Below are 27836 nucleotides of genomic sequence, written 5' to 3'. Positions count from 1 at the left end.
CGCACGGCCACAGGGCCCTGGCAGCTCCTTCCCAGCCTGTGCTTTCTGATTGCCAGAGATTATAGGGACTGCCTGTCCCAGAGCATGCTCAGAGAAACAGGTTTCCTGTGGCTAGGTGCAACATACCACTTTGGCAAGACAGTAAAATCACCTCGGTTTCAGGTCACCGTGATTCAGGCTTTTTCACATCAATGGCAGCTTTTTGCCAACAGGTTCATCACATCCCTAAGCACCATATCCATCAGCCCAAACTGCTCCACAGCTGCAGCTGTCAGCAGAAGGGTGGATTTCTGCTTTGTAGTGCCCCGCGGTGAGCGGTCAGGAGGCCGATGCTCCGGCTGGTGCCCAGGCCCAGCCCTCGTTCCCCGTGGCAGGGATGTGGTAGGTGCTTGCTAACGTGGCCGTGCTTCCTGCTTCCAGCTGGACTCTGGGGCTGAGCCAGGGAGAAACACCCTGGTCTAAGCTACACGGAATACTAAAGCCTTGTGTGCACAGCTGGAATTAAAGCACTTGCACCCTCTAGGACTAACTGGCTGTCCCTCAATTACGTGACTGAGTTTCCTCTCTCTTTGAAGGGCCGGAATTGTGATAGGTTTCTCTCCTGTTTCTGACTTCTTTCCAGGCCGTGGAGATGCACATACAACCCCTGGCACAGCCACGCCGAGCTCCTTTCTGCTGCGCTGGCTGGGAAGCTGTCCGACAGAGCCACTCAGACAGCTGGTGAGTGGCTGTGGCCTTCCTGGAGACGTGCAGGGCACACAGTCCTTCACAGAGGTAAAGGAGACTTTTTCCCTTCGGCTCTGAGCTTCTCCTCCCAGTTGTTGCAGTGCACCGTGGGCAGCGGGTGCGGGCTAAAGGATCACACGGGGCGTGGACAGCAGGGCTTTGTCCCATCCGAGTACAGGCAGCCGCGTTCGGGCCTCTGTCTGTGACACCGGCACTGCCAGGACAAACCCCGCTCCCTCCCGTGACCGAGGCAGGAGCTGAGACACCCAGACTTCCAAGTTGCTCCCCATTTCCCGTGTGGGTGCCCACTCCTCCTTATCTCCTGGAGGAACAGATGGCTCTGGATAGTTTTAGTTCCATTTTTTCCAGAGAAACTTTGATCCTCCAGGAGGAAGGTTCTGCCCAGCTCATAAGTGTTGCCTGCCGGGGCCTGGCTTCCCATCCGCGCGATGCCAGCTGCCCCGCCGGCCCTTCCTCTCCTGGTGCCCGCTGCAGAAGGCAGCCCCTTGCAGGCAGCCCTGGCACGCCGCGCTCCCCGTGAGGCTGGGGGAGCTGGTGCAGCCCGGGGAAAAACTCTGACTTGTCAGTTTGGTCTGTCCCTGCCAGGAGACTTCGGTTTTCCTCCGGCCTTTTATATTTTGGGTTGGGTTTGTCCATTTATTGTATTCTAGGTTTGTTAGTGTTATCTTGATGATAGCTTTGGTTTCTGTTGCAGTTTCTGCAGGGCAGGTCTCCGGGGGATCCCCATTTCGGGAGTTTAGGGGATGAGGTCCATCCCTGTGCCCCCAGACGTGCTGTGGTCAAGCTCCCTCACCCCCGAGGTGTGACAGGGAGGCTTTGCCTGGGGTAATTCTTGCCCCACAAGACTGAACCACCCCGGCGTGGTGGTTCTTGCTCCCGGCACCCGATGTCCACCTCAGGGGGACACTTGCTCATGAGGCTTTTTCCAAGGCTTGTGCCCTGCTGATGCTCCACTCCCCGGGGAGCAGCGATGCCTCTCATGAGGAATCGTGAGTGAGCCGAGCTCGGCCGAACCGAGCCGAGCTCCGCCGAACGCAGCCTCCGGCTCTCCTGACCATTAATTAGCGCGAGTGCAGTCCCCGCCTAATGAACTCCGGCCCGACGCCGCGCTCCCGTTCGTATCCGTGCGATGGCCGGGCCGCCCGCGGGACTCGGCAGCGGGAAAACCCCGAGCTTTGGGTGTTCAACGCCGGGCGGCCGCCGCTTCCCCGCGCAGCGCCTCGGCCCGGCCCGCGCCGCCCGCAGGGAGCCGAGCCGAGCTCGGCCGAAGGCAGCGAGCGGCACCGAGCTCGGCCGAACCGAGCCGAGTCTAGCCGAAAACAAAGCTTACGGGTCAGGGATGGTTTGTTAAAGCTCCGTTAAGGAATACAGTAAAGGGAGGGACATGAGAGAAGCAGGAGGGTGGGTTCGGTGGAGTTCGGTTCGCCTCGGTTGGTCCGAGCGCGGCTCGGTTCGGCTGAACAGGGCGCGGTTCGGCTCGGCTTCGCACCAAGGACTGGTCTCATGTGAAATGTGACTCGGGCACCCCCTCTCCAAGCCGGGCCTCTCTGACAGCAGCGGCCGTTCCGGAGCGGGGAGAGCTGGGATCGCTTCTCACCGAGAACGATCAGGGACCGAGCCTGGGTGCCGCTGTGGGGTGCCGCACGGACCATGGTGGGAGCCCTACAGGACACGGGGCCGGGGACGGGAGGGGCTGTTCCCCTCGGCCGCCGCGCTGGGCCCCGCCGCGGGCAGCGGCTGAGAAGGGCCGCGGGTGCGGCACCTCAGCCCTGGCCCGGCCGCGCTCGGCAGGCGGGTGCGGGCCCGGCCGCGTCCGGCGTTCGAACCGCGCAGCGAGTGCCGGGCGAGCTCAGCGCCGCTCTAACTCAGAAAGCGCCGCCGTGGGGCCCGCAGCAGCGGCTGTGATTCGGCAGAATGCGCTATAGGGCTGCTCTAGGGGCGCTTTCCACAGTACCGGGTTGGCTTTGGCGGGATGCGCCGTAGGGGCGCTGCCTGCAACACCGATCTGATCTCGGCAGGATTCGCTCCAGGGGCACTCTAGGGACACTATAGGGGCGCTCCAGGGGCACTACAGGGACGCTCTAGGGACACTATAGGGGCGCTCTAGGGGCACTATAGGGACACTATAGGGGCGCTCCAGGGGCACTATAGGGGCGCTCCAGGGGCACTCCAGGGACGCTCCAGGGACACTATAGGGGCGCTCTAGGGGCGCTATAGGGGCGCTCCAGGGACACTCCAGGGACGCTCCAGGGACACTATAGGGGCGCTCTAGGGGCGCTATAGGGGCGCTCCAGGGGCACTATAGGGGCACTCCAGGGGCGCTCCAGGGACACTCCAGGGACGCTCCAGGGACACTATAGGGACGCTCTAGGGGCGCTCCAGGGGCACTCCAGCGGCGCTCCAGGGCGCTCCCCGCAGTAGCGGTGCCAGTCCCGCAGGGGCCGCAGCTGCGCTCGGGGCGCCGGGCGGGGGCGGAGCGGCGGCACCGAGGCCCCGCCCGGGGCATGCGCAGTGCGCGCCGCGCGGCCTTTTCCCGGCGGGACGGCGGGGCCCTGACGGGAGCTGCGGTTCCCGCGGTTCCCGGGGCGGGGTCCGGGCTGTGGCGAGGAGCCGGACGCTGCCCGGGCGGGTGGTCGGGGCTGCCGCTCGGGGCAGGGGAGCCGCCGCTGGCGAAGGGGCCGGGCTGGGGCTCCTGTGCCGGGAGCCGGTTTGCGCCCCCCGGCAGCGCCGTGCGCGCGGAGAGACCTCGGGACGTGTGCGGGGATGGACGAGGCGTTCCGGAGCTCGGGCCCGGCGTGAGTACGAGCTCTCCCACCTCGGGGCTGTGCCGGCCTGCGGCTCCCGGCCGGGATGGCAGGAGCGGCCGTGCCGGGGCCGTGCCGGGAGCTCGGGGCTGCCCCGGGCCGGGGCCTGTCCCGCAGGAAAGCGTGACGTGGTAGAGAAGGGAGCCAGGCGGTGCTCTGGAACTTGGAACCCGCACCAGTGTTTTCCAGATGTACTCGCAGAGATTCGGCCGTGGGGAAGCTGCAGAGAAGGCTGCCCGGCACAGCTCCCCCGAAAGGGCCTTCCCCGACTGAGCTCTCCCGGAGGACGGGGCACTTGCAGCCGCCTGGTCCTTCCTGTGAAATTCGGTAAGTCTGGGGAAGGGCTTCCTGACGGTCCCGGGGTCCCAGCAAGCTGTGCCTCGTTGTCCAGGGGCCCTGCCCGGGCAGCCCGGCTCGGCACAGCCCGGTTCCTGCTGCCGGGCTCACCGGGGGGAGGCAGAGGCACCAAACTGCGCGTCAGGCTGGGAAGGGGCAGGCGGGGGGAAGGAGAGGAGGCAAAGCCTCTCCACCGGCCCCGGGCCCAGCCTGCCCGGGACAGGCTTCTGAGAGGCCCCGGCGGCTCTTGTTCGCCCGGAAAGCCGCGGCCGTCGGGGGCTCGGGGGGGTGACCCGGGCCCTGCAGCACCGCAGGGAAAAGGGGGGAGCACGGGGCGGGTGGTGACCCACGGGGGGCGGCTGCAGTCCTTACAAGCGGGGTCTGCGCTCAGCGCTGCGTTTTGCTGCCTGCAGGGAGGGACCTGTGGTGTGGGTTGGGAGCTCCTGCTGGGGCAAGAGCTTCATCTTCCAAGAGGCAAAGCTGCAGCCTCTTCCTCACCGGGGACTGTCTCCATGCAGGACACAGCACAGGGGACGGGCCGAGGGGCTCAGCCTGGGACGCGGCCCCAGCAGGAGCGGCCCTGGGCACCCTGGCGCGGGAGGATGAGCCCAGGTGAGGAGCGCGGCCCCAGCGCGGCCCCGGCAGAGGCTGGCACCGGAGGAGGGAATGTCCGGTGAGTGCTCTGACCCGGGCAGCTCTGCCGTGCCCCTGGGGAAGGCGGCAGGATCGGGCGGGAAGGAAGGAATGCCCCAAATGCACAGGAGCTGAGGAAGTTGTGCCGTGCCGGCGGCTTCTGGCGCCGGCCCTGCCAGGCTGCAGCAGGTCAGGGCGGTGGCTGTGCCCCGCTCCTCCCTTGTGCCTGGCTGTTCCTCGGGAAGAAAAGGGTTGTGCTTGTGGTTTCTGGCTGCGCGGCACGTCCCGCCGCGCTGCGGTTTGGGGCCGCCCTGGCAGTGCTCCTGGACGGGGCCCTGGCCGCAGGGGGAGCGGGACAGGCGTTGGGATTCGGCTGTGCCCGGCGATTCTGGGAGCCGGGAGAAGGAGCTGCCCCGGAGCTGCCCACGGGCGGCTTCTGCCCGCGCCCTCAGCAGCCGCCGCTTTGGCTTCTGGGCACGGACGGGCTGGGGACGATCCTGTCCCGCTCCCCCTCCCGGGGCGCTTCTGGTTGTTGTGGGCCCTCCGTGGCCGGTTTCACTGGGTGTTTAGCGTGGGCTCGGCTCAGCTGCGTTTGGTGTTTGGCCCTGTGGCGTGCTCAGGCTGGGCTCGATCGGGGTTTGTGCTGTGCCTGGCTCAGCGATGGGTATCAGGATGTGCAGCACGCTCCGTGGCTCCCCAGACCTGCTGCGGGGCGGGGCGAGGGTGGCCGGGGGAAGGTGCTGGGCCGGGCCAGGCACAGCCCGCCCTCGGCCCCAGGATTGTTTGGTGGCTCGTTCCCGAAACGCCCCTCACTGAGCGCAGGGGTTGCAGCAATCTGCGCCTCCTCCTCCTCCGCTCTTCTGGGCAGAAACGCGCATTTTTTGGGCTGAGCCCTGAGCTCTCCCGTTGTCATTTCTCCCTCCCCTCCCCATCGTCGGCGGGCAGCGCCGGACAGCCCGTGCCGACAGCGAGGGGCAGCAGGGAGGGAAGGGTTGCCCCTGCGTGGGAGGGGGACGGGCATCTCCTCTGGGTTACGTGGGGCTCTGCTGGGCGCCCTGACTGCTGAGCCCTTTTTGCAGAGACACAGGAGACGCTGCCGCAGCTGTCCCCAGGAGAGCTGGCGGCCCCGCCTCACGTCCGCTGCCGGGAATGGGACTGGGAGAGGCCTCCACGCGGAGACTGGCGCGGCTCCGGTCCCCGATGGAAGAGGCTGGGCTCCCTGCTGCTCGGAGCTCCTCATCGGGACGTCCGCGCCCGCCTCGGAATCCGGGCTGCCGTAATCGCGGCTCCGGCCACGAGACGTTCCTGCCGCAGCTGCAGGTAAGCTCAGCTCTCCCTCTCTCGGGCACGCCTGGTACAGCTCCAGCACGCTCTGGACAAGAGCGGTTCCTGGTTCTCACAGCTCCTGCTGAGGGACCCCCTGCTGCCTTCCTGCTCTCAGGATATTTGAGGACCCAGGCGATTTCTATTCCTTCTGTTTGTTTCACTTGCAGGTGATAGCCGGTCCAGCTTGCTGAAGCTCCGAGATGCTCCAGATCCGGCTTCATAAGCGCTGCTGCTTTTTGTTACAAGCCAGTTTAAAGCTCCAGCTACTTGCAGTTAGCTGGGCTTTTGGCCAAGTTGTAAATCACTCACTGTCATCAACTGCATATAACTATTAACTGTCATCGAGTTATTGTTCAAATAGAAGTCATAACTGTTTTGGTGCTTGTACACAATAAACACTTGGACGTGGAAAAGGGGCTGGAAAGTGCTTTTCGCTCCTGAGACTATCTCGAACCCTTGAAACGGCCTGGTGCATGCCGGCATCCCTGAGCTTGGGGACCAAGGCGACCGGACCCCTCCTCCGGAGAGGGTCCTCACCCCCAGCCCTCCCACCCAAAGTCCCAGCCCCGAACCCAAAGTTCCACCCCCCCGGCCTCTGTTTTTGGGGCTGAAAACGGCCAGCGGGGCTGCTGTTTCCAAGGCTCCAAAAAGTGGCACTTAGTCATTTTTTTCCTGAGTCCCAGAAACACTGGACTGGACCTGCGTTTTCAAGAAAAGAAAATGCAGGACTTAGTTTTTTTCTGAGCTTCAGAAAGGCATTGCCCACCCTCTGCTTCTGAGCCCCAAAAGCACAACACAGAGGTAGCTTCTTTCTCTGAACTGGCAAAACGCAGCAGCCAGCCTGCAGCTTCAAGAGAAGAAAATGCAGGACTGGGGGGGTTTTTGAGCTTCACAAACACAGGGCTGTGCTTTTGGGACCCAAAATCATCGCCCCGAGCTTGGTTTCAAGGCCCAAAAATGCAGCACTCAGTCTCTGTTCTCAAAAGGTGAAAACACAAGACTTAGTTTTTGCTTTTAGAGCCAAACCCACAGGACTTAGTCCCGTTCTGAGCTCCAAGCCCAACCCCCTCAGCACGTTCCAAGCACCCAAAACACGGCACTTGCGAGTTAAGAGCCAGCACCGCAACGCTGCTCGGGACCCCGTGTGTGATGTAGCGGTGGGGAGCTGGAAGGGAGCGTTGCCCACCCACCACCCCGTGTCCAGTTGACGGGAAGTGCTTGGGAACTGGGATGGAGGCACCCTCCCCGCACGGAGGGTGCCGTCCTGTGTCTCTGTGGGGCAGCGCTGGCAGACGTGGGGGGGAATCGCTTTATTCCAAGTTTCTTTCACGCGCGCACAGAACAACAGCTGCAACTCCTCCCGCCCAGCCCGCCCGGGAACACGGCCCAGCCGGGGACACCCGTTTCCGGGGCAGCATCCCGCGCTCACACCCCAACCTCCTCCAGGGGCACCGTGCCCCCGAGCCCCCAAACACCTCCGCCACGGGAACCCCCCTCAGCCGCCCCCGAACCTTCCTCCGGGAAAGCCTCCTCCGGGAAAAGCCCCGGGCGGCCGCCGCAGCGGCCGCCGCCGCCCGCCCCAGCCCGTGCGGCCTCCGCGCCTCGCCCGGAGCCGCAGGAACCCCCGCGGCCGCCGCTGCCCGACCCGCGCCGGGAGCGGCAGGGCCCGCCGGCCCGAGCGGCGGGATGGGACCGTCCCCGCTTCCCCTCGGCCCCGGAACTCCCTGCCCGGCCCGCGGCAGCTCCTATGCCCACCGGCCCGGGGAGGCCCGGCCCGGGAACTGCCCCGGCCCCGGCCAAGGCTCCCGGCCCCCGGTCCCGGCAAAGCTCCCGGCCCCGGCGAGGCTCGCAGCCCCGCCACCCCTCACCTGCTCCGGGCTGCAGCTGCCGCTGCCCCCGCGCCCAGCGCGGAACTGGAAAAACACGCGAGGCCGCTGCCGCCGCTGCTGCTTTTGTGGCCCCGCGCAGGCGCCACCGCCCCGGCCCCGCCCCCGCCTCGCTGCCGGTCCCGCCCGCCCCGGTACCGATCCAGCCCCAGCCCGGCCCCGCCCCGGAGCTCCCGGAACAGCTGTGCGGGTGCCCCGCCTTCACCGTCCGGGGCTCTGGGCGAGAATCCGAGCCCGCTGCTGCCCCGGGAGAGGCGGGGGCCGCGCTCCCGCCGCTCAGCGCCCCGAAAGCGGCGGCGCCGCCCCCGCTGCCGGAGCCTCCCCGGGGAAGCCGCCAGGCCGCGGCCCCGGCGATCGCTTCGTTCGGCAGCCGCGGGGAGCCCGGCCGGAGGCAGCGAGCGGCGCCGAGTTCAGCCGAACCGAGCCGAACCGAGCCGAGTTCGGCCGAACCGAGCCGAGCGGCGCTGAGCTCAGCCGAACCGAGCCGAGCTCGGCCGAAGGCAGCGAGCGGCGCCGAGTTCAGCCGAAACGAGCCGAGTGCGGCCGAAGGCAGCGAGCGGCGCCGAGTTCAGCCGAAACGAGCCGAGTTTAGCCGAAGGCAGCGAGCGGCACCGAGTTCAGCCGAACCGAGCCGAACCGAGCCGAGCTCGGCCGAACCGAGCCGAGCGGCGCTGAGCTCAGCCGAAACGAGCCGAGTTCGGCCGAAGGCAGCGAGCAGCACCGAATGGCACCGAGTTCAGCCGAACCGAGCCGAGCTCGGCCGAAGGCAGCGAGCGGCGCCGAACCGAGCCGAACCGAGCCGAGTTCGACCGAAGGCAGCGAGCAGCGCCGAGTTCAGCCGAACCGAGCCGAGCTCGGCCGAAGGCAGCGAGCGGCACCGAGTTCAGCCGAACCGAGCTGAGCTCGGCCGAAGGCAGCGAGCGGCGCCGAGTTGGGCCGAACCGAGCCGAAACGAGCCGAGCTCTGCCGAAGGCAGCGAGTGGCGCCGAGTTCAGCCGAACCGAGCCGAATCGAGCCGAGCTCAGCCGACCAGAGACGAACTGAGCCGAACCGTGCCGAAACTAGCGAAAAGTACCGAAGAAAAACGAGTTTAGCCGAGTTGGGCCGAATATACTCGAGTTTGCACGAAAAGACTCGAGTCGAGCCGAATGAAACCGAACGGAGACGAGTTGGGCCGAACCGAACCGAGTTGGGCCGAAAATACCCGAGTTTACCCGAAAGGTCGACTCGAACCGAACGAAACCGAGCCGTATCGAGCTCGGCCGAATCAAGCCGAACCTAAACGAGTTCAGACGCACCGAGACGAATCTTGACGAGTTCAGCCGAACCGAGCCGAGCTCCGCCAAACGAAACGGGCGGTACCGAGCTCGGCCGAACCGAACGAGCTCAGCCGAAGCGAGCCGAGCTCCGCCGAACGCAGCCTCCGGCTCTCCTGACCATTAATTAGCGCGAGTGCAGTCCCCGCCTAATGAACTCCGGCCCGACGCCGCGCTCCCGTTCGTATCCGTGCGATGGCCGGGCCGCCCGCGGGACTCGGCAGCGGGAAAACCCCGAGCTTTGGGTGTTCAACGCCGGGCGGCCGCCGCTTCCCCGCGCAGCGCCTCGGCCCGGCCCGCGCCGCCCGCAGGGAGCCGAGCCGAGCTCGGCCGAACCGAACTCCACCGAACCCACTCTCCTGCTCTCGTGACCAATAATTAGCGCGAGGGATGGCCTTTTAGAGCAAAGCATTTTCCCTGTTTATCCTCTTGCCTCTGTTTCCCTCTTGCCTTGCCCCCGCTGTTTCAGCCCGCTGAACTTCATACCCCAAAACTGCTTTGGTTCCTCTTTAGCCTGCAGGAAATCCGCTTTTCCCTACTTCTCTCATGTCCCTCCCTTTACTGTATTCCTTAACGGAGCTTTAACAAACCATCCCTGACCCGTAAGCTTTGTTTTCGGCTAGACTCGGCTCGGTTCGGCCGAGCTCGGTGCCGCTCGCTGCCTTCGGCCGAGCTCGGCTCGATTCGGCTCGGTGCGTCTGAACTCGGTGCCACTCGCTGCCTTCGGCCGAACTCGGTGCCAACTCGCTGCCTTCGTCCGCGCTCGGCTCGTTTCGGCTGAGCTCGGCTTAGCTCGGCTCCGTTCGGCCGTGCTCGGCTCGGTTCGGCTCGGTTCGGCGCCGCTCGCTGCCTTCGGCCGAGCTCGGCTCGGTTCGGCTGAACTCGGTGCCATTCGGTGCTGCTCGCTGCCTTCGGCCGAACTCGGCTCGTTTCGGCTGAGCTCAGCGCCGCTCGGCTCGGTTCGGCCGAGCTCGGCTCGGTTCGGCTCGGTTCGGCTGAACTCGGTGCCGCTCGCTGCCTTCGGCTAAACTCGGCTCGGTTCGGCTGAACTCGGTGCCGCTCGCTGCCTTCGGCTAAACTCGGCTCGTTTCGGCTGAACTCGGCGCCGCTCGCTGCCTTCGGCCGCACTCGGCTCGTTTCGGCTGAACTCGGCGCCGCTCGCTGCCTTCGGCCGAGCTCGGCTCGGTTCGGCTGAGCTCAGCGCCGCTCGGCTCGGTTCGGCCGAACTCGGCTCGGTTCGGCTCGGTTCGGCTGAACTCGGCGCCGCTCGCTGCCTCCGGCCGGGCTCCCCGCGGCTGCCGAACGAAGCGATCGCCGGGGCCGCGGCCTGGCGGCTTCCCCGGGGAGGCTCCGGCAGCGGGGGCGGCGCCGCCGCTTTCGGGGCGCTGAGCGGCGGGAGCGCGGCCCCCGCCTCTCCCGGGGCAGCAGCGGGCTCGGATTCTCGCCCAGAGCCCCGGACGGTGAAGGCGGGGCACCCGCACAGCTGTTCCGGGAGCTCCGGGGCGGGGCCGGGCTGGGGCTGGATCGGTACCGGGGCGGGCGGGGCCGGGGCGGTGGCGCCTGCGCGGGGCCACAAAAGCAGCAGCGGCGGCAGCGGCCTCGCGTGTTTTTCCAGTTCCGCGTTGGGCGTGGGGGCAGCGGCAGCTGCAGCCCGGAGCAGGTGAGGGGTGGCGGGGCTGCGAGCCTCGCCGGGGCCGGGAGCTTTGCCGGGACCGGGGGCCGGGAGCCTTGGCCGGGGCCGGGGCAGTTCCCGGGCCGGGCCTCCCCGGGCCGGTGGGCATAGGAGCTGCCGCGGGCCGGGCAGGGAGTTCCGGGGCCGAGGGGAAGCGGGGACGGTCCCATCCCGCCGCTCGGGCCGGCGGGCCCTGCCGCTCCCGGCGCGGGTCGGGCAGCGGCGGCCGCGGGGGTTCCTGCGGCTCCGGGCGAGGCGCGGAGGCCGCACGGGCTGGGGCGGGCGGCGGCGGCCGCTGCGGCGGCCGCCCGGGGCTTTTCCCGGAGGAGGCTTTCCCGGAGGAAGGTTCGGGGGCGGCTGAGGGGGGTTCCCGTGGCGGAGGTGTTTGAGGGCTCGGGGGCACGGTGCCCCTGGAGGAGGTTGGGGTGTGAGCGCGGGATGCTGCCCCGGAAACGGGTGTCCCCGGCTGGGCCGTGTTCCCGGGCGGGCTGGGCGGGAGGAGTTGCAGCTGTTGTTCTGTGCGCGCGTGAAAGAAACTTGGAATAAAGCGATTCCCCCCCACGTCTGCCAGCGCTGCCCCACAGAGACACAGGACGGCACCCTCCGTGCGGGGAGGGTGCCTCCATCCCAGTTCCCAAGCACTTCCCGTCAACTGGACACGGGGTGGTGGGTGGGCAACGCTCCCTTCCAGCTCCCCACCGCTACATCACACACGGGGTCCCGAGCAGCGTTGCGGTGCTGGCTCTTAACTCGCAAGTGCCGTGTTTTGGGTGCTTGGAACGTGCTGAGGGGGTTGGGCTTGGAGCTCAGAACGGGACTAAGTCCTGTGGGTTTGGCTCTAAAAGCAAAAACTAAGTCTTGTGTTTTCACCTTTTGAGAACAGAGACTGAGTGCTGCATTTTTGGGCCTTGAAACCAAGCTCGGGGCGATGATTTTGGGTCCCAAAAGCACAGCCCTGTGTTTGTGAAGCTCAAAAACCCCCCCAGTCCTGCATTTTCTTCTCTTGAAGCTGCAGGCTGGCTGCTGCGTTTTGCCAGTTCAGAGAAAGAAGCTACCTCTGTGTTGTGCTTTTGGGGCTCAGAAGCAGAGGGTGGGCAATGCCTTTCTGAAGCTCAGAAAAAAACTAAGTCCTGCATTTTCTTTTCTTGAAAACGCAGGTCCAGTCCAGTGTTTCTGGGACTCAGAAAAAAATGACTAAGTGCCACTTTTTGGAGCCTTGGAAACAGCAGCCCCGCTGGCCGTTTTCAGCCCCAAAAACAGAGGCCGGGGGGGTGGAACTTTGGGTTCGGGGCTGGGACTTTGGGTGGGAGGGCTGGGGGTGAGGACCCTCTCCGGAGGAGGGGTCCGGTCGCCTTGGTCCCCAAGCTCAGGGACGCCGGCATGCACCAGGCCGTTTCAAGGGTTCGAGATAGTCTCAGGAGCGAAAAGCACTTTCCAGCCCCTTTTCCACGTCCAAGTGTTTATTGTGTACAAGCACCAAAACAGTTATGACTTCTATTTGAACAATAACTCGATGACAGTTAATAGTTATATGCAGTTGATGACAGTGAGTGATTTACAACTTGGCCAAAAGCCCAGCTAACTGCAAGTAGCTGGAGCTTTAAACTGGCTTGTAACAAAAAGCAGCAGCGCTTATGAAGCCGGATCTGGAGCATCTCGGAGCTTCAGCAAGCTGGACCGGCTATCACCTGCAAGTGAAACAAACAGAAGGAATAGAAATCGCCTGGGTCCTCAAATATCCTGAGAGCAGGAAGGCAGCAGGGGGTCCCTCAGCAGGAGCTGTGAGAACCAGGAACCGCTCTTGTCCAGAGCGTGCTGGAGCTGTACCAGGCGTGCCCGAGAGAGGGAGAGCTGAGCTTACCTGCAGCTGCGGCAGGAACGTCTCGTGGCCGGAGCCGCGATTACGGCAGCCCGGATTCCGAGGCGGGCGCGGACGTCCCGGTGAGGAGCTCCGAGCAGCAGGGAGCCCAGCCTCTTCCATCGGGGACCGGAGCCGCGCCAGTCTCCGCGTGGAGGCCTCTCCCAGTCCCATTCCCGGCAGCGGACGTGAGGCGGGGCCGCCAGCTCTCCTGGGGACAGCTGCGGCAGCGTCTCCTGTGTCTCTGCAAAAAGGGCTCAGCAGTCAGGGCGCCCAGCAGAGCCCCACGTAACCCAGAGGAGATGCCCGTCCCCCTCCCACGCAGGGGCAACCCTTCCCTCCCTGCTGCCCCTCGCTGTCGGCACGGGCTGTCCGGCGCTGCCCGCCGACGATGGGGAGGGGAGGGAGAAATGACAACGGGAGAGCTCAGGGCTCAGCCCAAAAAATGCGCGTTTCTGCCCAGAAGAGCGGAGGAGGAGGAGGCGCAGATTGCTGCAACCCCTGCGCTCAGTGAGGGGCGTTTCGGGAACGAGCCACCAAACAATCCTGGGGCCGAGGGCGGGCTGTGCCTGGCCCGGCCCAGCACCTTCCCTCGGCCACCCTCGCCCCGCCCCGCAGCAGGTCTGGGGAGCCACGGAGCGTGCTGCACATCCTGATACCCATCGCTGAGCCAGGCACAGCACAAACCCCGATCGAGCCCAGCCTGAGCACGCCACAGGGCCAAACACCAAACGCAGCTGAGCCGAGCCCACGCTAAACACCCAGTGAAACCGGCCACGGAGGGCCCACAACAACCAGAAGCGCCCCGGGAGGGGGAGCGGGACAGGATCGTCCCCAGCCCGTCCGTGCCCAGAAGCCAAAGCGGCGGCTGCTGAGGGCGCGGGCAGAAGCCGCCCGTGGGCAGCTCCGGGGCAGCTCCTTCTCCCGGCTCCCAGAATCGCCGGGCACAGCCGAATCCCAACGCCTGTCCCGCTCCCCCTGCGGCCAGGGCCCCGTCCAGGAGCACTGCCAGGGCGGCCCCAAACCGCAGCGCGGCGGGACGTGCCGCGCAGCCAGAAACCACAAGCACAACCCTTTTCTTCCCGAGGAACAGCCAGGCACAAGGGAGGAGCGGGGCACAGCCACCGCCCTGACCTGCTGCAGCCTGGCAGGGCCGGCGCCAGAAGCCGCCGGCACGGCACAACTTCCTCAGCTCCTGTGCATTTGGGGCATTCCTTCCTTCCCGCCCGATCCTGCCGCCTTCCCCAGGGGCACGGCAGAGCTGCCCGGGTCAGAGCACTCACCGGACATTCCCTCCTCCGGTGCCAGCCTCTGCCGGGGCCGCGCTGGGGCCGCGCTCCTCACCTGGGCTCATCCTCCCGCGCCAGGGTGCCCAGGGCCGCTCCTGCTGGGGCCGCGTCCCAGGCTGAGCCCCTCGGCCCGTCCCCTGTGCTGTGTCCTGCATGGAGACAGTCCCCGGTGAGGAAGAGGCTGCAGCTTTGCCTCTTGGAAGATGAAGCTCTTGCCCCAGCAGGAGCTCCCAACCCACACCACAGGTCCCTCCCTGCAGGCAGCAAAACGCAGCGCTGAGCGCAGACCCCGCTTGTAAGGACTGCAGCCGCCCCCCGTGGGTCACCACCCGCCCCGTGCTCCCCCCTTTTCCCTGCGGTGCTGCAGGGCCCGGGTCACCCCCCCGAGCCCCCGACGGCCGCGGCTTTCCGGGCGAACAAGAGCCGCCGGGGCCTCTCAGAAGCCTGTCCCGGGCAGGCTGGGCCCGGGGCCGGTGGAGAGGCTTTGCCTCCTCTCCTTCCCCCCGCCTGCCCCTTCCCAGCCTGACGCGCAGTTTGGTGCCTCTGCCTCCCCCCGGTGAGCCCGGCAGCAGGAACCGGGCTGTGCCGAGCCGGGCTGCCCGGGCAGGGCCCCTGGACAACGAGGCACAGCTTGCTGGGACCCCGGGACCGTCAGGAAGCCCTTCCCCAGACTTACCGAATTTCACAGGAAGGACCAGGCGGCTGCAAGTGCCCCGTCCTCCGGGAGAGCTCAGTCGGGGAAGGCCCTTTCGGGGGAGCTGTGCCGGGCAGCCTTCTCTGCAGCTTCCCCACGGCCGAATCTCTGCGAGTACATCTGGAAAACACTGGTGCGGGTTCCAAGTTCCAGAGCACCGCCTGGCTCCCTTCTCTACCACGTCACGCTTTCCTGCGGGACAGGCCCCGGCCCGGGGCAGCCCCGAGCTCCCGGCACGGCCCCGGCACGGCCGCTCCTGCCATCCCGGCCGGGAGCCGCAGGCCGGCACAGCCCCGAGGTGGGAGAGCTCGTACTCACGCCGGGCCCGAGCTCCGGAACGCCTCGTCCATCCCCGCACACGTCCCGAGGTCTCTCCGCGCGCACGGCGCTGCCGGGGGGCGCAAACCGGCTCCCGGCACAGGAGCCCCAGCCCGGCCCCTTCGCCAGCGGCGGCTCCCCTGCCCCGAGCGGCAGCCCCGACCACCCGCCCGGGCAGCGTCCGGCTCCTCGCCACAGCCCGGACCCCGCCCCGGGAACCGCGGGAACCGCAGCTCCCGTCAGGGCCCCGCCGTCCCGCCGGGAAAAGGCCGCGCGGCGCGCACTGCGCATGCCCCGGGCGGGGCCTCGGTGCCGCCGCTCCGCCCCCGCCCGGCGCCCCGAGCGCAGCTGCGGCCCCTGCGGGACTGGCACCGCTACTGCGGGGAGCGCCCTGGAGCGCCGCTGGAGTGCCCCTGGAGTGCCCCTGGAGTGTCCCTACAGTGTCCCTACAGTGCCCCTAGAGCGCTTGCTGCACCTGCTGTGAGGGACACTGAGTGTCCCGCCCCCAGCCCCGCGATGCTCCAGGAGCGGCTTTGGCAGAGCTGCCGTGCTCTGCGCCTGCCCTGACAGGCTCATGTTTCTTCTCTTTGCTCAGGAGGGGATCTGAGCCACAGAGGCTACTTTGTCCTGGTCAGGCAAACAATGACCCGCTCCATCGCAGACAGATTTCCCTCATGTGCGCTCCAGGCAGAGCACACCCCCTCCTTGCCGGCTGCTGGCAGGGCACGGTGGCCAGGAGGTGACACAAGAGCCAAGTTTGTGTCCTTGGTCCCTTAGGACAAATGCGGTGAGCACACGTTGCCCAGAGCAGCACTTGTGTAGCTGTGCTTTGGGACTTGCTGGCCGTGAGGGCTGCAGGGCCCAAAGGGCTGCTGTGGGCGAGGGCACTCCCTGCCGAATTCCAGCGCGTACTGAGGGCGGGATTCGCGCCGCCTCCAGCACCAGGCCGTCACCCGGCAAGGCGTTAAAGTGCCGGCAGCACTCGCCGCTCGCTCTTCTGAGACAGCACCGGCTCTTTCGCGCCGGGTTTGCTGTGCGCCGGTACCGCAGGGCGCGCAGGTTCCGCCCGCAGCGCAGCCCCGTGTCCGGCCCGAGGCGCCGCAGCGGCGCCAGAGGCGCTGTCGGGGCTGTCTCTGCAGCACCGGCTCTGCTCGCCAGGGGGCGCTGTCGGCCTTGCACGGTCCAATTCCTCCCGGGGCTTTTGGCTGCAGGTTTTTGGAAGACACGATTTTGCTGGATCCCACTCCCATTGCTACAATCCATAGGCACTCATGTGTTTCCCTTGCACGTCACAGTGTCTTTCAGTTGGCATAAAGACAGACCTGTGCAGTCAAGCCGCAGCCCTTAAAGCAGCATCTCAAGCCTTAGTGTTGACACAGTTTTGAAAATCACTTCCCAAGAGCTCTCGGTCCCATGCTGATCAACATTGCTTCTATTCCCAGGGCTCTCTTTTGGGCTGGGGCTTTCCACGGCTGATATTTGTTGCCCACCTGGGTTAGTTTCTAATGAACTGAACGTCCTTTTTCTCTTGTAGAGTCTGCGTTGAGAAGGACAAGGACCAAGCACCATCTGCAGCCGTACCCAAGACTGGCACAAAGTGTTCTTGAACCACTTCAGCGTTCCCTGAAGAGGTAGGGAAGCCTCTGCCTGGTTCTCTGGAGCTTGTTTAATCTCTGCTGCCCATGGGCAGAGAGAGCCAGTTCCCTGCCTTGCCCACAGGTGCTGAGCAAGCAGGTCACTGCAACCCAGGCTTGCCTCGTGCTGAGATAACGCGTTTGGACAGGCAGCCCCAGGGGTTCACTTGGCCAGGCCACCACGCCTCCGGGGGCCAGATAAGCCGAGGACAGGTTGTAAATGTCACCCTTTGTACTCTGTCATGTCCAGTTCAGTTGCAATCGGCCTGCGGTGGGATTTGGAACAGAGATAAAAAGCAGGAGTGCCCTGCTTAGGAGGCTAAGGGGATGGCAAGTCAGAGAGCGTTTAAACTTGAGGAATTTCTTTCTTCTTCCATCCCAGGTGTTGTAGGTTCATTTCATGCTCTTAAATGATCTGGCAGATAGGGTTTGCTTCCCAAAAAAGGGCACGCGGTGTCGGTAACAAGCACATACGCAGCAGCCTCTACAGGCATCACTCCTTTAAAGCTTTCACATTCGAAACTGGGCTGCAGATTCCCCTCCCAATAGCCAGAGCCCCCCAGGATCAATTATTAATTCCTTCCTCCTTCTTAGAGGGTAGTAACGACGTCGTTCCAGACTCTCCAGAAAGACATTCATTGCACGAGCACAGAAAGCGGAAGAGCCTCTCCTCACCTGAGGCAGGACAAGGCTGTATTCAAGGAAACCGTTTCACTGTGGTGTGAAGGGAAGCATCCTACAGCACAGAAGCAGACACCCAGTTCTCTTGCTCGAGGCCTGCTGGCACCAACACCACTCTCTGAACTAGACTGGGGCTTCAGCTCCCAAACAGAGGGGTCAGTCCTCCAAGTCCAAAGCAGGGATCAATTTTCTCTATTTTTTGTACTATCAAAAATGTTTGTTACAGAAGAGGTGGCCTCTGAGGCAGCCCATAGGTCCTAGAGTTACTGGAATGCTTCTCTTCTACTCCGTGGGATAAGTGTGTTTTGCTTTTGCCGTGGCTCTGGAATTAAAAGGCAGAGAAGGAGTAGGGCAGGGTGGAAATGTGAGTAGGGAAACTTCACAGGGTACAACTCTGTCCTCATGTCTCAGGGGTGACCAAATTGCACTTCAGAGAGAACCTGGACATCCCACACAGACGAGTCCTCCTGGGACACTTGGCAGGTGATTCCCAACACTGGGACCACGCCAAGCACCCGCTGCACTTCCCCCCCACGTGCCACTGGCACGCAACGCGTATCCAGCACGTCCTCGCGAGCCCGGAGGCAGCCGGGATGGAGGGAAGCGCTGCCGGAAAAGCAGTGAGGAAGGAAAGGTGTTTCGTTCCCAGCCCCGTGGCTCGGAGGAGCCGCGGGACGGCGGGATTTGCTGCCGGCTGTACGGCAGCGCGGAGCTGCGGGGGCCTGGGCGCGCTGCCGTGGTACTGCCAGAAGTTATCCTGTCCCCCGTGCCAGCACGCTCACACCACCTCAGGGGACAATCCCAGGACAAGGACTCCAGGAAAAGCCGTCACGTTCCAGCAGAACGACAGACCACACAGAGCACCTCAGAGTGACTGAAAACAAGGGAGAAAACAGACATGGACGGACTTTTTTGTTCCCCGAGGTGAAAAGAATTGGAGTGGGATTCTTTTGAGCGAGATAATTATGGTCTGGATTACACCCTGTGCAGCTTTTCAACGTCCCCCAGCCAAAGGATGGCTGGGGAACAAGAGAATTGCCAAAAATTGCCTGGTTTGCATGAGACAAGTCACACTCTGTGTGGATAGTCCATACATTTATAAAGCCTTTTAAAACCATCAGGCTCTGGACTACAGGTAGAGTCAGAAAAAAGGTTAAGAGATGCACTTTTGGCAAAATACATCCACTCAGGAAATCATCTCCAGGTCCAACAGAAGTTCCTAAGCGATTCTGATACAACTGGTTGCTGGCAGGGGCTGAAAGGAGCAATTCCTGCCATCAGACTCCCCAGCACAGCCAAGGAATCACAGAATCAGCAGCAGCAATGAAGTGGACAACTTGGATTTCCTTCCTGCATTGCCTCCAGGCCTCACACTCCAGAAAGGATTTGTTGAGTAGACAGGTAATGAGCTTTCATCCACCACATCCCTGCCACACCTTGGGTTTTGAGGCACAGATTCTGCGAGTGTCACGCTGCCCCGAGTGATCTGAAGGGAAAACCTTCCCTCTCTCCAGAAGCTCCCAAGGAGACGCTGGAAGCCAAGCAGAAACCCCTGCTTGTCTCAGTGAGCCTCGAGCTGTTACACTCCAGCCGAAGGAGCGGATTAGGCTGGATCTGAGCCAAACTGCCACAGAATGCACAGTAAATTCCCTGTATTCCAGCAGGAGGAGCTGAGCACTGTTCCAGCTCAGAGCACATGGAATCCCATTCACACCTGTACAGGAAGGCAGAGAACTGGTGTTGATTTTTGAGCTAAATATTTGCAGAAAAGGCTCAAATGTGTTGTATGAAAGTGAGTTTTCTTAGGCAATCTGCAATTACCTATTTGAATCACATGGAAAAGCTGAAATGGTTTTGGCTTTCCATGGAAAATTCACATATTCAACCACAAAGCAATTCCTGGAAGATGAGGAGGACAGGAATCAGGGTTTGCAATGGAAGCTGAACAAAGCAAACCTGCAAAAATGAACCAGACTTTCTTTGTAGCCTTTTTAGCATGGAAAACAATACTTATCTCCTTTGATTTTCAAATCCCTGCATTGCAACTTGTTGGTCTTCCTTAGCAGGGAATTACTCCTCATTTTCCAAGAGATCGCTTCTGTAAATTTAAACCAAGCACTCAGCCAGGGATGTTGGTTTCACAGGGCCATAAAAGAGCACTAAAACGAGACATATTCCAAAACACATGTTCAGATAAAGTCCAGCCACCTTCCTTTCATTACATTTCCATGTAAAAACACAAACATGAACCATGTTTTCTTTAAAAAATGATGACAACTCTTAATGAGGACTAAGCTCTCCGTTGGATCTCATTCCTAGTGCTGGCCACACTCCTTTCCAGTTAAATATTTCACACACATTTCCCTCCTGCAAGTGAGTGTTCACTGAACACAGCCCAGTTGCCATCCCAAGAGTGGCAAGGGTTTTCCAAGAAAAGTGAAAAGCAGTCACCCATCCTGCTGAGCATGGAAAGAGGCACTGGAGACACTGAATTTAAAGGATTCAAATGAATGCCCCATTCCTGGCAGTGTCCAAGGCCAGGCTGGATGGGGCTTGGAGCAACCTTGTCTAGTGGGAGGTGTCCCTGCCCATGGCAGGGGGTTTGAATGAGATGAGATTTAAGGCCCCTTCCAACCCATACCAGCCTGACATTCTGTGATGATCATGCATGTGGAAATAGTCTTTGCCCATCTACCTCTGTGTTAACAATAGCTGCAGCTCTTCAAAGAACTTCTATCTCCAAAAATTTGTCTTTTTATCTCCCTGATGCTTACAGCATACATTTTTTAAAAAATCAGTAAAATACCTGTAATAACTGGAATTTTTCCCTTCATTCTACAGTTTTGGAGTTGATTTTGTTCCAAGCTTTGTAGACATTTTGATGGTAATTATCAATGCTGCAAAAATGTGCGTGGGGTACCTCATTCAGCCTTTCCCCATGACTCTTTGGGAGCTGGGAGCAGGAGAGAGCTTATACAGCAAGGAGGAGTGCAGAAATAACAGGATAACAGCTGAACTTGGGATTTTCCAGTCACTGATCGGTTCCAAAGTCGCCTTCTGCACAGCAATCACCTTTGAGCAATTTGTAAGTAGATGAGTTCAGTGTGCACAACAAAAAGCCCAAGGAGTGTTTAAACTTCTGGTGTGAGGTGTGATAAGGAGAAAATGCCTATTTGTCTAAATTTTATGGGGGAAAAAAAAATTTTCAAGGTCCTTCCTTTGCAATAACATGGCCAGTTCGTCATCCTGAGCAAATAATGGCATGTCTAATTATTGTGGGAATATTCCCAAAGGGTTAATGTGAAATCTGACAGTAAAAGGGTTTTGATTAACCAGGAATCATTTGGGGGAGGATAAAAGTAACTCTTTCCCCTTAATTCTTTCTGCCTTTCACAGATAAAGCAAGCTCACCCCAAGTCCCTGCCAAAATCTGACAGAATGAATTGGAGAACAATCCTTTATGCTGTTTTATTGGTGAGCCTTACAGTAGCCAAAGCCCTGCCTAGAACTTCTCGGGATGTAGGTAAGGATCTCTCATCTTTTTTCTCTATTTCTTGTTTAACACTGCTGGCTGCCTCGGCCCACGTGGCTCTCTGGTGGCTCACTTAGCCACAGTTGGATGTGGGGATTTTCTTAAGGGATAAAGGTATACAGCAAAACTCTCCCTGGAAAAATCTGGTGTGATCAACCTCTTAAGTCCATGAGAATCTCTGTGGTATGCAGGACGGGCAGGGATTACTGAGACGGAGTGCATGGAAGGGAAATTTTCCCTGCCTACTGACACTTGAGCTACGCAATAAAAAGGTATTTAATGAAGCATTTAGTAAACATTTTTACTGAAATCATCTTGTTTTTCAGAGGGAAAAACAAGCATTGGTCAACGTTTTTCTCAGCTGCACGAGAACAACTTTAAAGCCATGTAAGTTGTCCAGGTAAAGCAGATTTGCTGCCACTGCACAACCTTGTCATTGGGAACGAGTGCACCAAGTCCAATGTTGGCCGGGGTGATACAAATCCTGTCACTGCCTCTCACCTGCAAGGCCCGTAACGAGTTGTTAGGAGGCCAGGAGCAGATCTAATGGAGCGTGTTCCTCCCGCAGTGCTCTGATCATGTTTGCCCAGTACGTGCCAGGAGGGACGTTCAGGAGAGCAGCCGGGATGGCCGAGCGGGTCACAGACCTGGCCAGAAGCTGTGCGGCGGCAGCCAGGGACAGCCCCGACTGCCTGAAGCCTCTGGTAAGCTCAGTCATGTTTCCAGTGTGGTGAACCTTCCCAGAAGTGATTTGTCATTGCAGAGCCCTGGCACGGGTTTTCCAGAGGCGTGAATCCATTACTCTGAGACGTGACCTCCCCACGTGTGCAGGTTTGGTTTGTGGACTCTTTCTCCCATCTATAAAGGTGAACTTCTAATTTTTCACAGGACAGGATTTTCTTTGATACAATATGCCAGGAGAAAAACCTTCCCAGGATTGCTGACTGCTGTGCTAAAGAGGATTCTGAAAGAAATGACTGCTTCCTCTCCCTGAAAAATTTCTCGCAAGGCTTCATCCCTCCTTTGCAAAGGCCAGATGCCAAAGCTGCCTGCAGAAACTACTCACAGCATCAGCAACCATTAACAGCATAGTGAGTAATAAATCCTAGATTGGATGCATGGATGTGACAGTTTGGGCTGGAGGCAGAAAATGCAGCAGCAACCACAAAGTCCAGCCAAAGAGTCTCTCTCATACTAATGTTTCTTCCTAATGTGAATTACTTGTGCAATTTGTCCAGCTGTGATTGCCATTCTGTGAGGCCTGTTGTGCCACCTGCTGCTTTGGTTTTATCTCCAAGCGACATTATTCTGGCCCAGTTTATTGTAGTCTGTGTAAAGAACTCACCTGAAACCAAGGGCTTCCCTTTAGTCATTAAAAGCCAAGCAGGAGCTGTGCTGCCTCTAGGCCAGAACTGGCAGGATTTGAGACTTAAATTCCCAGGAAAACATCAGCCTCATCAAAATTTCATGAGACAAACCCACACTGCGCAACTGTTTGATATGTCAGGAAAACAATATCTTAAGTAACCTTCATCCTTTTGTTACTTTTATAATTTTAGTATCAACTGAAACTAAAGCTGTTTTTCTCTGGTTTCAGTTTTACTTACGAAGTTTCCAGAAAGCATCCCTTCCTGCCTGCCCCAACAATCCTGTCAGCCGCTCTCCGGTATGAGGAGATGATGAAGAGGTGCTGCGGAGGTGCAGAAGGCCCCTCTTGGCACCTGGAGGAATGCTTCCAGACACAGGTACTCCATCACAAGGGTTTTGGTTACTGATGTGCAACTACGCAAACACTGAGAGACAAATACCAGCATTTCTTTCTCAACATCTGAGCCTGATACTGGAATTTACCTTGCTAAGCACAAACCAAAATCAGACTGCCCTGGAGCTCCTTGGTGACCATTTCCTCCCCTGTGCTAAAAGCACTGAACTCTTGTCTGAAGGGTTCTGCTTTCTTTTCACAGAGCACTTAATAAATGCTGGTGACTAAACAGCAAGCACAACAGTTGCTTGCAACTCGTACAGCATTTTACTTCTACTGTTAAAAAAAAAATTAAATACTGTCACCACTGTAGTTTCAATGTGAACTACTGTATTTTCTTCCACTTTCATGGCTGCATTTTCTTTCTATCAGACACCGAAGGTGGTGAAGCCAGTAAGAGAAAATGCCCTGAGGCAGGAACACACATGTGGAATCCTGAAGAAGTTTGGAGAAAGGACCTTAAAGGCTCTGTGAGTTTTCCTCATGTTTGTTATTATTTAGGAATAAAGCTGTGAGTGCCTCCTCAGTGACTCTGAAGTACCAGCCCTGTCCTTTTTGTGTGCAGGTCACCATCTAATAAGGAAGACAGATTAGGAATTCAGATTTGTGTGTGGCAGCATCGCCATTTCCTTACAAACTGCCATGAGATTCCAAAAATCTAATCCCAAGTCTGAACCAATCACATCTCTCTGTGACGAAACTTAGACAACGTCTCCACACAGAAATGATGATGGCTAGCACAATCTCCCACTGCAAATATAAACAATAATTACTTTCCTTCCCTGTAGGAAACTTACCCAGATAAGCCAGAAATTCCCCAAAGCTGATTTTGTCACTGTTCACAAACTTGTGATGGACGTGGCTGACATGCACAAGGACTGCTGCCGCGGAGACATGCTGGACTGCATGCAGGACAGGGTAAAGCCCTTCCATCGTTGTGTGGCTGCAGAAATTTAATGCTTTTGTTGTTACTGTTTCCAGATTTTTTTTCCTCCTCTGCTGTATGGATTGCTCTGCCAAACTGGAATTTAACTCTTCGGTCTAATAGTGTGGTTGATTTTCCCAACTGGCTTTTCTCGCCATGAAGCCATTAAAAAGTGCATAAAAATCACCTTCTCTGTCTCTAAAATGGAGATAAAAATACTGATTTTTTTAAAAAAAAAAAAAAAGACCACAGCCTTGTAAAATTTCCTTCTTTTCTGTTGACAGGAAGACATTCTGCAGTATGTCTGCAGCAACCAGCACATCCTGTCCAGTAAGATCCAGCAGTGCTGTGAACAGCCCCTGTTACAAAGGAGTGAATGCATCATTCATGTGGAAAATGATGACAAACCTGCAAACCTGTCCCCCCACGTCAGGGAGTTTATTGAAGACAAAGGAATATGTGAACGTTTTGCCCAGGAAAAAGACACACACTTAGCCAGGTAGCACAAGGCTTCCTCTGTGAAATTGTCCCCGTTCCATCAGACAAACCTACGCTGAAATGTCCCTGCTGTCCTTCCCATCCCCGGCCTCCCAAGGGCAGTGGTTTTGGCTTCTCCCTAATTCCTGATCTTCCCCATACTGCAGGTTTCTGTACGAATACTCCAGGAGACACCCCGAATTTTCTGCCCAGATGCTTTTAAGGATTGGCAAAGGCTACGAGGACCTGCTACAGGAGTGCTGCATGCCTGGGGCTCCCAGCAGCTGCCTCAGCAGAGGGGTGGGTGCTAGTGGGCCCTGGGGCTCCTCACAGCACGTGGAGGGGGTCAGACATGTCACCCCATCACTAAAAAGCCAGTATCCCTGCTCCAGGGCCACAGCTCAGCAAATACTGCAAGGTCTGACTGATTCCCAAATGGGAAAAGCACCAACAGAGCCTTCAGTTGTGAAGCAATTTAACATGGATGGATGGAGGGAAAGGGATGGAACTAACACTACCACTTCTTTTGTCCCTGCTCCCTTTCGAGTTCCTGACCAATGCCAGTTCCCCCTCCCAAATGTAAGAAGCACTTACGGTTATTGTCTGAGATCAGGACAGTGGCCTTACAACACCTGAAGTCAGAAGCTGCCCTGTGTCTTAGACCTGGCCCTCCAGCAGCCACACAAAATTCAGTAGGTGGTGGCAATTGGAGGTGGACATTTACCACAGACAGTTTACAGGGGTTTCAGACAGAAATGGCATTAAAAACAGGTGGTCCATACCAGGTGAGAGGCAGCTGGAGATACTCAGGCCTGATCAGGAGGCAGTAGGACGTCCCGCATTCCCCCGATGCAATGACTCCTCAAATTCACTTATTTTTTTCAGGAGGAAGAACTGAGGAAACATATTTACGAAACAGAAAGTGTCATGAGGACAAGCTGCGACATTTACAATGAGAAAGGAGATTACTATTTCCAAAACGAGTATTACTGTTTCCTATGCTTCCTTACCCTGCTCCGGCTGGGCACAGTCCAGGCTGGAGTAATGCTGGGCGGGTCTCACGGGCCAGGCTAAAGGCACTGCTGAAACATTTGGCTGCACACAAACAGGGCAGTCTTACAGCTGCCCACCTGGGCTTAGAAACTCAAGGCTCAGTCCTGTCCTTGTGCTAAGGAGTGTTCCATGGGGCTGGGCTGGAACATTCCATGGGGAAGGCAGAGGCTGCTCATTGCTGCCTGGTGAAACAAGAACACCAGTATCACAAAATCTGTCATTTCAGGCTCCTCATGAGCTTCACCAAGAAGATGCCTCAGCTGACATCTGCAGAGCTGATCAAATTCACCAAGGAAATGACAACCATCGGCTCCAAATGCTGCCAGGTGGGCCAGGACAAGCTGCTGCCTTGTGCTGAGGAAAATGTGAGTATTATCCTTTGGTTCTGGATCTTACTTGTTGCAAAAAATCAGAGCCATTTCTGCACCGACATAAGCCAGCATTAAGTACAAATATAAAGTATTCTCTATCTTACACCCAAGCTTTAAATTCCTTTTACCCTAACTTCACTGTGAGCATTGTGTGTTTCTGTGATTTTTGAAAATGAAGAATTCATGTTGTAACATTGTTTTTTTCATTCTCTTGATAAAGCTGGATCTCGTGCTTGGGGAAATCTGTAGGAGACACCTGGCTGACCCCATAAATCCTGGAGTTTGCCGCTGCTGCAGCAGCTCCTATGCCTTCAGGAGGCCGTGCATAGGAAAACTGGAGGTTGATGAGAGTTATGTGCCCTTGGCCTTGACTCCAGGGCTATTTGCTTTCCATGAAGACTTGTGCACCACAGAAGAGGAAAAGTTACAGCACAGGAAGCAGGAGTAAGACATGATGGTTTGCTGTTACCCCTGGCACTGCTTGCCTTCCTCTTGCCCAGCGTCCTGCCTTCTTTCTTCTCTGGAACACTCCAAAACCAGACAATGATGTTTCATTTCAAAGGGGAAGAGGGCCAGCTTTGCTCCCTGGCAGAAATCCACATCTGGGTGGTGACTAAGGACGAAGAGCTGTGGGAAGGCAATGGGTGGGAACAGAATGGGGTGGGGGGCTGCTGGCCTGGCGTGGAGGGCAGTTCCGTGAGCACGTGCTTCCCTCCCAGTTCCCAGAGCTCTGCTCTCCTGCAGGATGCTCATCACCCTCCTCAAATACAAGCCCCAGATCAGCCCAGAGCAGCTGGGCTCCGTCACGGCCGCCTTCAGTGCCATGAGGGAACAGTGCTGCGGAGAGGCAAACCCTGAGGCCTGCTTCCTGAAAGAGGTATTGCTTCTGTTTCCAGCCAAAGTTCCTCTGCAGCAGGGAGGGAAAGGGTACATCCACATTTTAGATCAAAGCATTTTCCCTGTTTATCCTCCTGCCTCTGTTTCCCTCTTGCCTTGCCCCCGCTGTTTCAGCCCGCTGAACTTCATACCCCAAAACTGCTTTGGTTCCTCTTTACCCTGCAGTAAATCCGCTTTTCCCTACTTCTCTCATGTCCCTCCCTTTACTGTATTCCTTAACGGAGCTTTAACAAACCATCCCTGACCCTTTGTTATCTTTTTTCCCAAGTTTTGGCTTAAAATTATAAAACGGAAAGAATTCTCTTATGCAAAAAAAATGTTTCACCTCTGGATATATCTGAACAGCACATCTGCAAAGGATTCTACTGTCTCTTCCTACCAGAACTGTATTTTGGTATTTTTCTGACCAATACCAAATTTAAGGCCACCTCAGCTGAACAGAAAACCAGTGTGCATTCACAGTGATGAATGTGTCTGTGCTCTGCACACAGTGTTGTGTACACCTTGCCAAGGTCATAGGACAGGACCTGCCGTTAGCACCGCACTGAACACGTCACAAGCGTATCAATCGCCCTCCTGACACTATTGCTCCCAGTGATTTTCCTTTTTTCCAGGGTCCAGAACTCATCAAAAGGAGTGAGAAAATGCTGTCGGCGTAAGGAGCTGCACAGTTCATGGGAAGGTCCTCGCTGGACAAGTGACATGAACTGCACAGGGAGCATGTAAACCAAACCAAGTGACAAAAAGCCACATTTAGTACACAGAGAGGCTGAATCCCCATAAGGAAATCCACTGAAACAATCAGCTAAGTGATGGAAATTCAAGGTTTGGCTGTGGCCACCATCTTCTGGTATGCAATGTAATTTTATTACCCCAAATAGTCACAGACCGAAACAAAGAAAGGCATTTAAAATCCTAAGCTTATGAAGTGTAAGTGCAAATGAGATCAAATTAGAGAAAATCTGCCTGTAGCCACTTGTAAATTACTTTTCAATCACTGAATAATTATTTTTGTAATGCTGGCCTTGAACTACAGCATATAAACTCACCAATATGGCCTGCTCTGGCTTGTTGTAATGTTGCCTTTAAACAGAGAAAGATTATCTTGGGCACCCCAAATAAGGTGACAAAGAAAAAAAAGTTAAGTAAAATGTCACAGAAAGGACAGGACAGGGACTGCTGAAGCACCTGGTCAGCAGGGAAATGTACAAATTCAGATAGGATACAGATGGTAATCACTGTTTCTGTGATTAATGGCTTGGGGTCCAAACTTGAGTGACCCCCATTTCCTCTGTCACCTGTGTGTCCTTGCTGTGTTTCCTTGAATGTCCCATAATACTTTGGAATAAATTCTTCTCCTGCTCTTGTCTGTGTCAGAAATGGTTCATTTAGACCACACAGCACCCACAAAGAACCAAGCCCACAACAGTCACAGCATGATTTCACTCACCCTAAAATCCTGGCCAATGGCATTAGGTCTGTGTCCTGTCCCAGAGTTGGCTCCCAGCAGTTTTCAGTCCCAATTCAGCAAGACAAGGGAAATGAAAAGGATTCAAGTCTTGAACATCAGATGGTGGCAAGATGGCTTATTTTGGGAAGAGTGGACATATCCAGGGGATTGGAGA

General features: G+C 58.5%; 4 protein-coding genes across 4 annotated transcripts; 2 read left to right on the top strand and 2 right to left on the bottom strand.

Annotated features, from left to right (window-relative positions):
- Positions 1 to 384: 384 nt before the first annotated feature.
- LOC125326667 (wiskott-Aldrich syndrome protein homolog 1-like) lies at positions 385 to 12102 on the bottom strand. The gene is made up of 4 exons (XM_048305123.1): positions 12073 to 12102; positions 10580 to 11077; positions 8577 to 9010; positions 385 to 2056 (listed from the first exon to the last, which is right to left on the bottom strand). The coding sequence occupies exons 1-4, from the start codon at positions 12100 to 12102 to the stop codon at positions 1831 to 1833; spliced, it is 1188 nt and encodes a 395-aa protein (XP_048161080.1). The 3' UTR covers positions 385 to 1830.
- Positions 3237 to 6259, top strand: LOC125325872 (elastin-like). Its single transcript, XM_048303392.1, has 5 exons — positions 3237 to 3542; positions 3731 to 3878; positions 4389 to 4560; positions 5600 to 5840; positions 6014 to 6259. Exons 1-5 carry the CDS (start codon positions 3252 to 3254, stop codon positions 6035 to 6037), a joined length of 876 nt encoding a protein of 291 aa, XP_048159349.1. The 5' UTR covers positions 3237 to 3251; the 3' UTR covers positions 6038 to 6259.
- LOC125325870 (alpha-fetoprotein-like) lies at positions 10628 to 27576 on the top strand. Its single transcript, XM_048303388.1, has 17 exons — positions 10628 to 10708; positions 16414 to 16510; positions 20036 to 20279; positions 20591 to 20717; positions 21053 to 21113; positions 21295 to 21430; positions 21615 to 21817; positions 22324 to 22471; positions 22861 to 22958; positions 23277 to 23406; positions 23698 to 23912; positions 24058 to 24190; positions 24776 to 24873; positions 25170 to 25308; positions 25535 to 25758; positions 26059 to 26191; positions 26826 to 27576. The coding sequence occupies exons 3-17, from the start codon at positions 20076 to 20078 to the stop codon at positions 26868 to 26870; spliced, it is 2094 nt and encodes a 697-aa protein (XP_048159345.1). The 5' UTR covers positions 10628 to 10708; positions 16414 to 16510; positions 20036 to 20075; the 3' UTR covers positions 26871 to 27576.
- Positions 12163 to 15185, bottom strand: LOC125325873 (collagen alpha-3(IV) chain-like). The gene is made up of 5 exons (XM_048303393.1): positions 14880 to 15185; positions 14544 to 14691; positions 13862 to 14033; positions 12582 to 12822; positions 12163 to 12408 (listed from the first exon to the last, which is right to left on the bottom strand). The coding sequence occupies exons 1-5, from the start codon at positions 15168 to 15170 to the stop codon at positions 12385 to 12387; spliced, it is 876 nt and encodes a 291-aa protein (XP_048159350.1). The 5' UTR covers positions 15171 to 15185; the 3' UTR covers positions 12163 to 12384.
- Positions 27577 to 27836: the final 260 nt, after the last annotated feature.

The sequence above is a fragment of the Corvus hawaiiensis genome, chromosome 5 (genome assembly GCF_020740725.1).
Source record: "Corvus hawaiiensis isolate bCorHaw1 chromosome 5, bCorHaw1.pri.cur, whole genome shotgun sequence".
NCBI classification, from domain to species: domain Eukaryota; kingdom Metazoa; phylum Chordata; class Aves; order Passeriformes; family Corvidae; genus Corvus; species Corvus hawaiiensis.
This window is presented reverse-complemented; position numbering and strand designations above follow the sequence as displayed.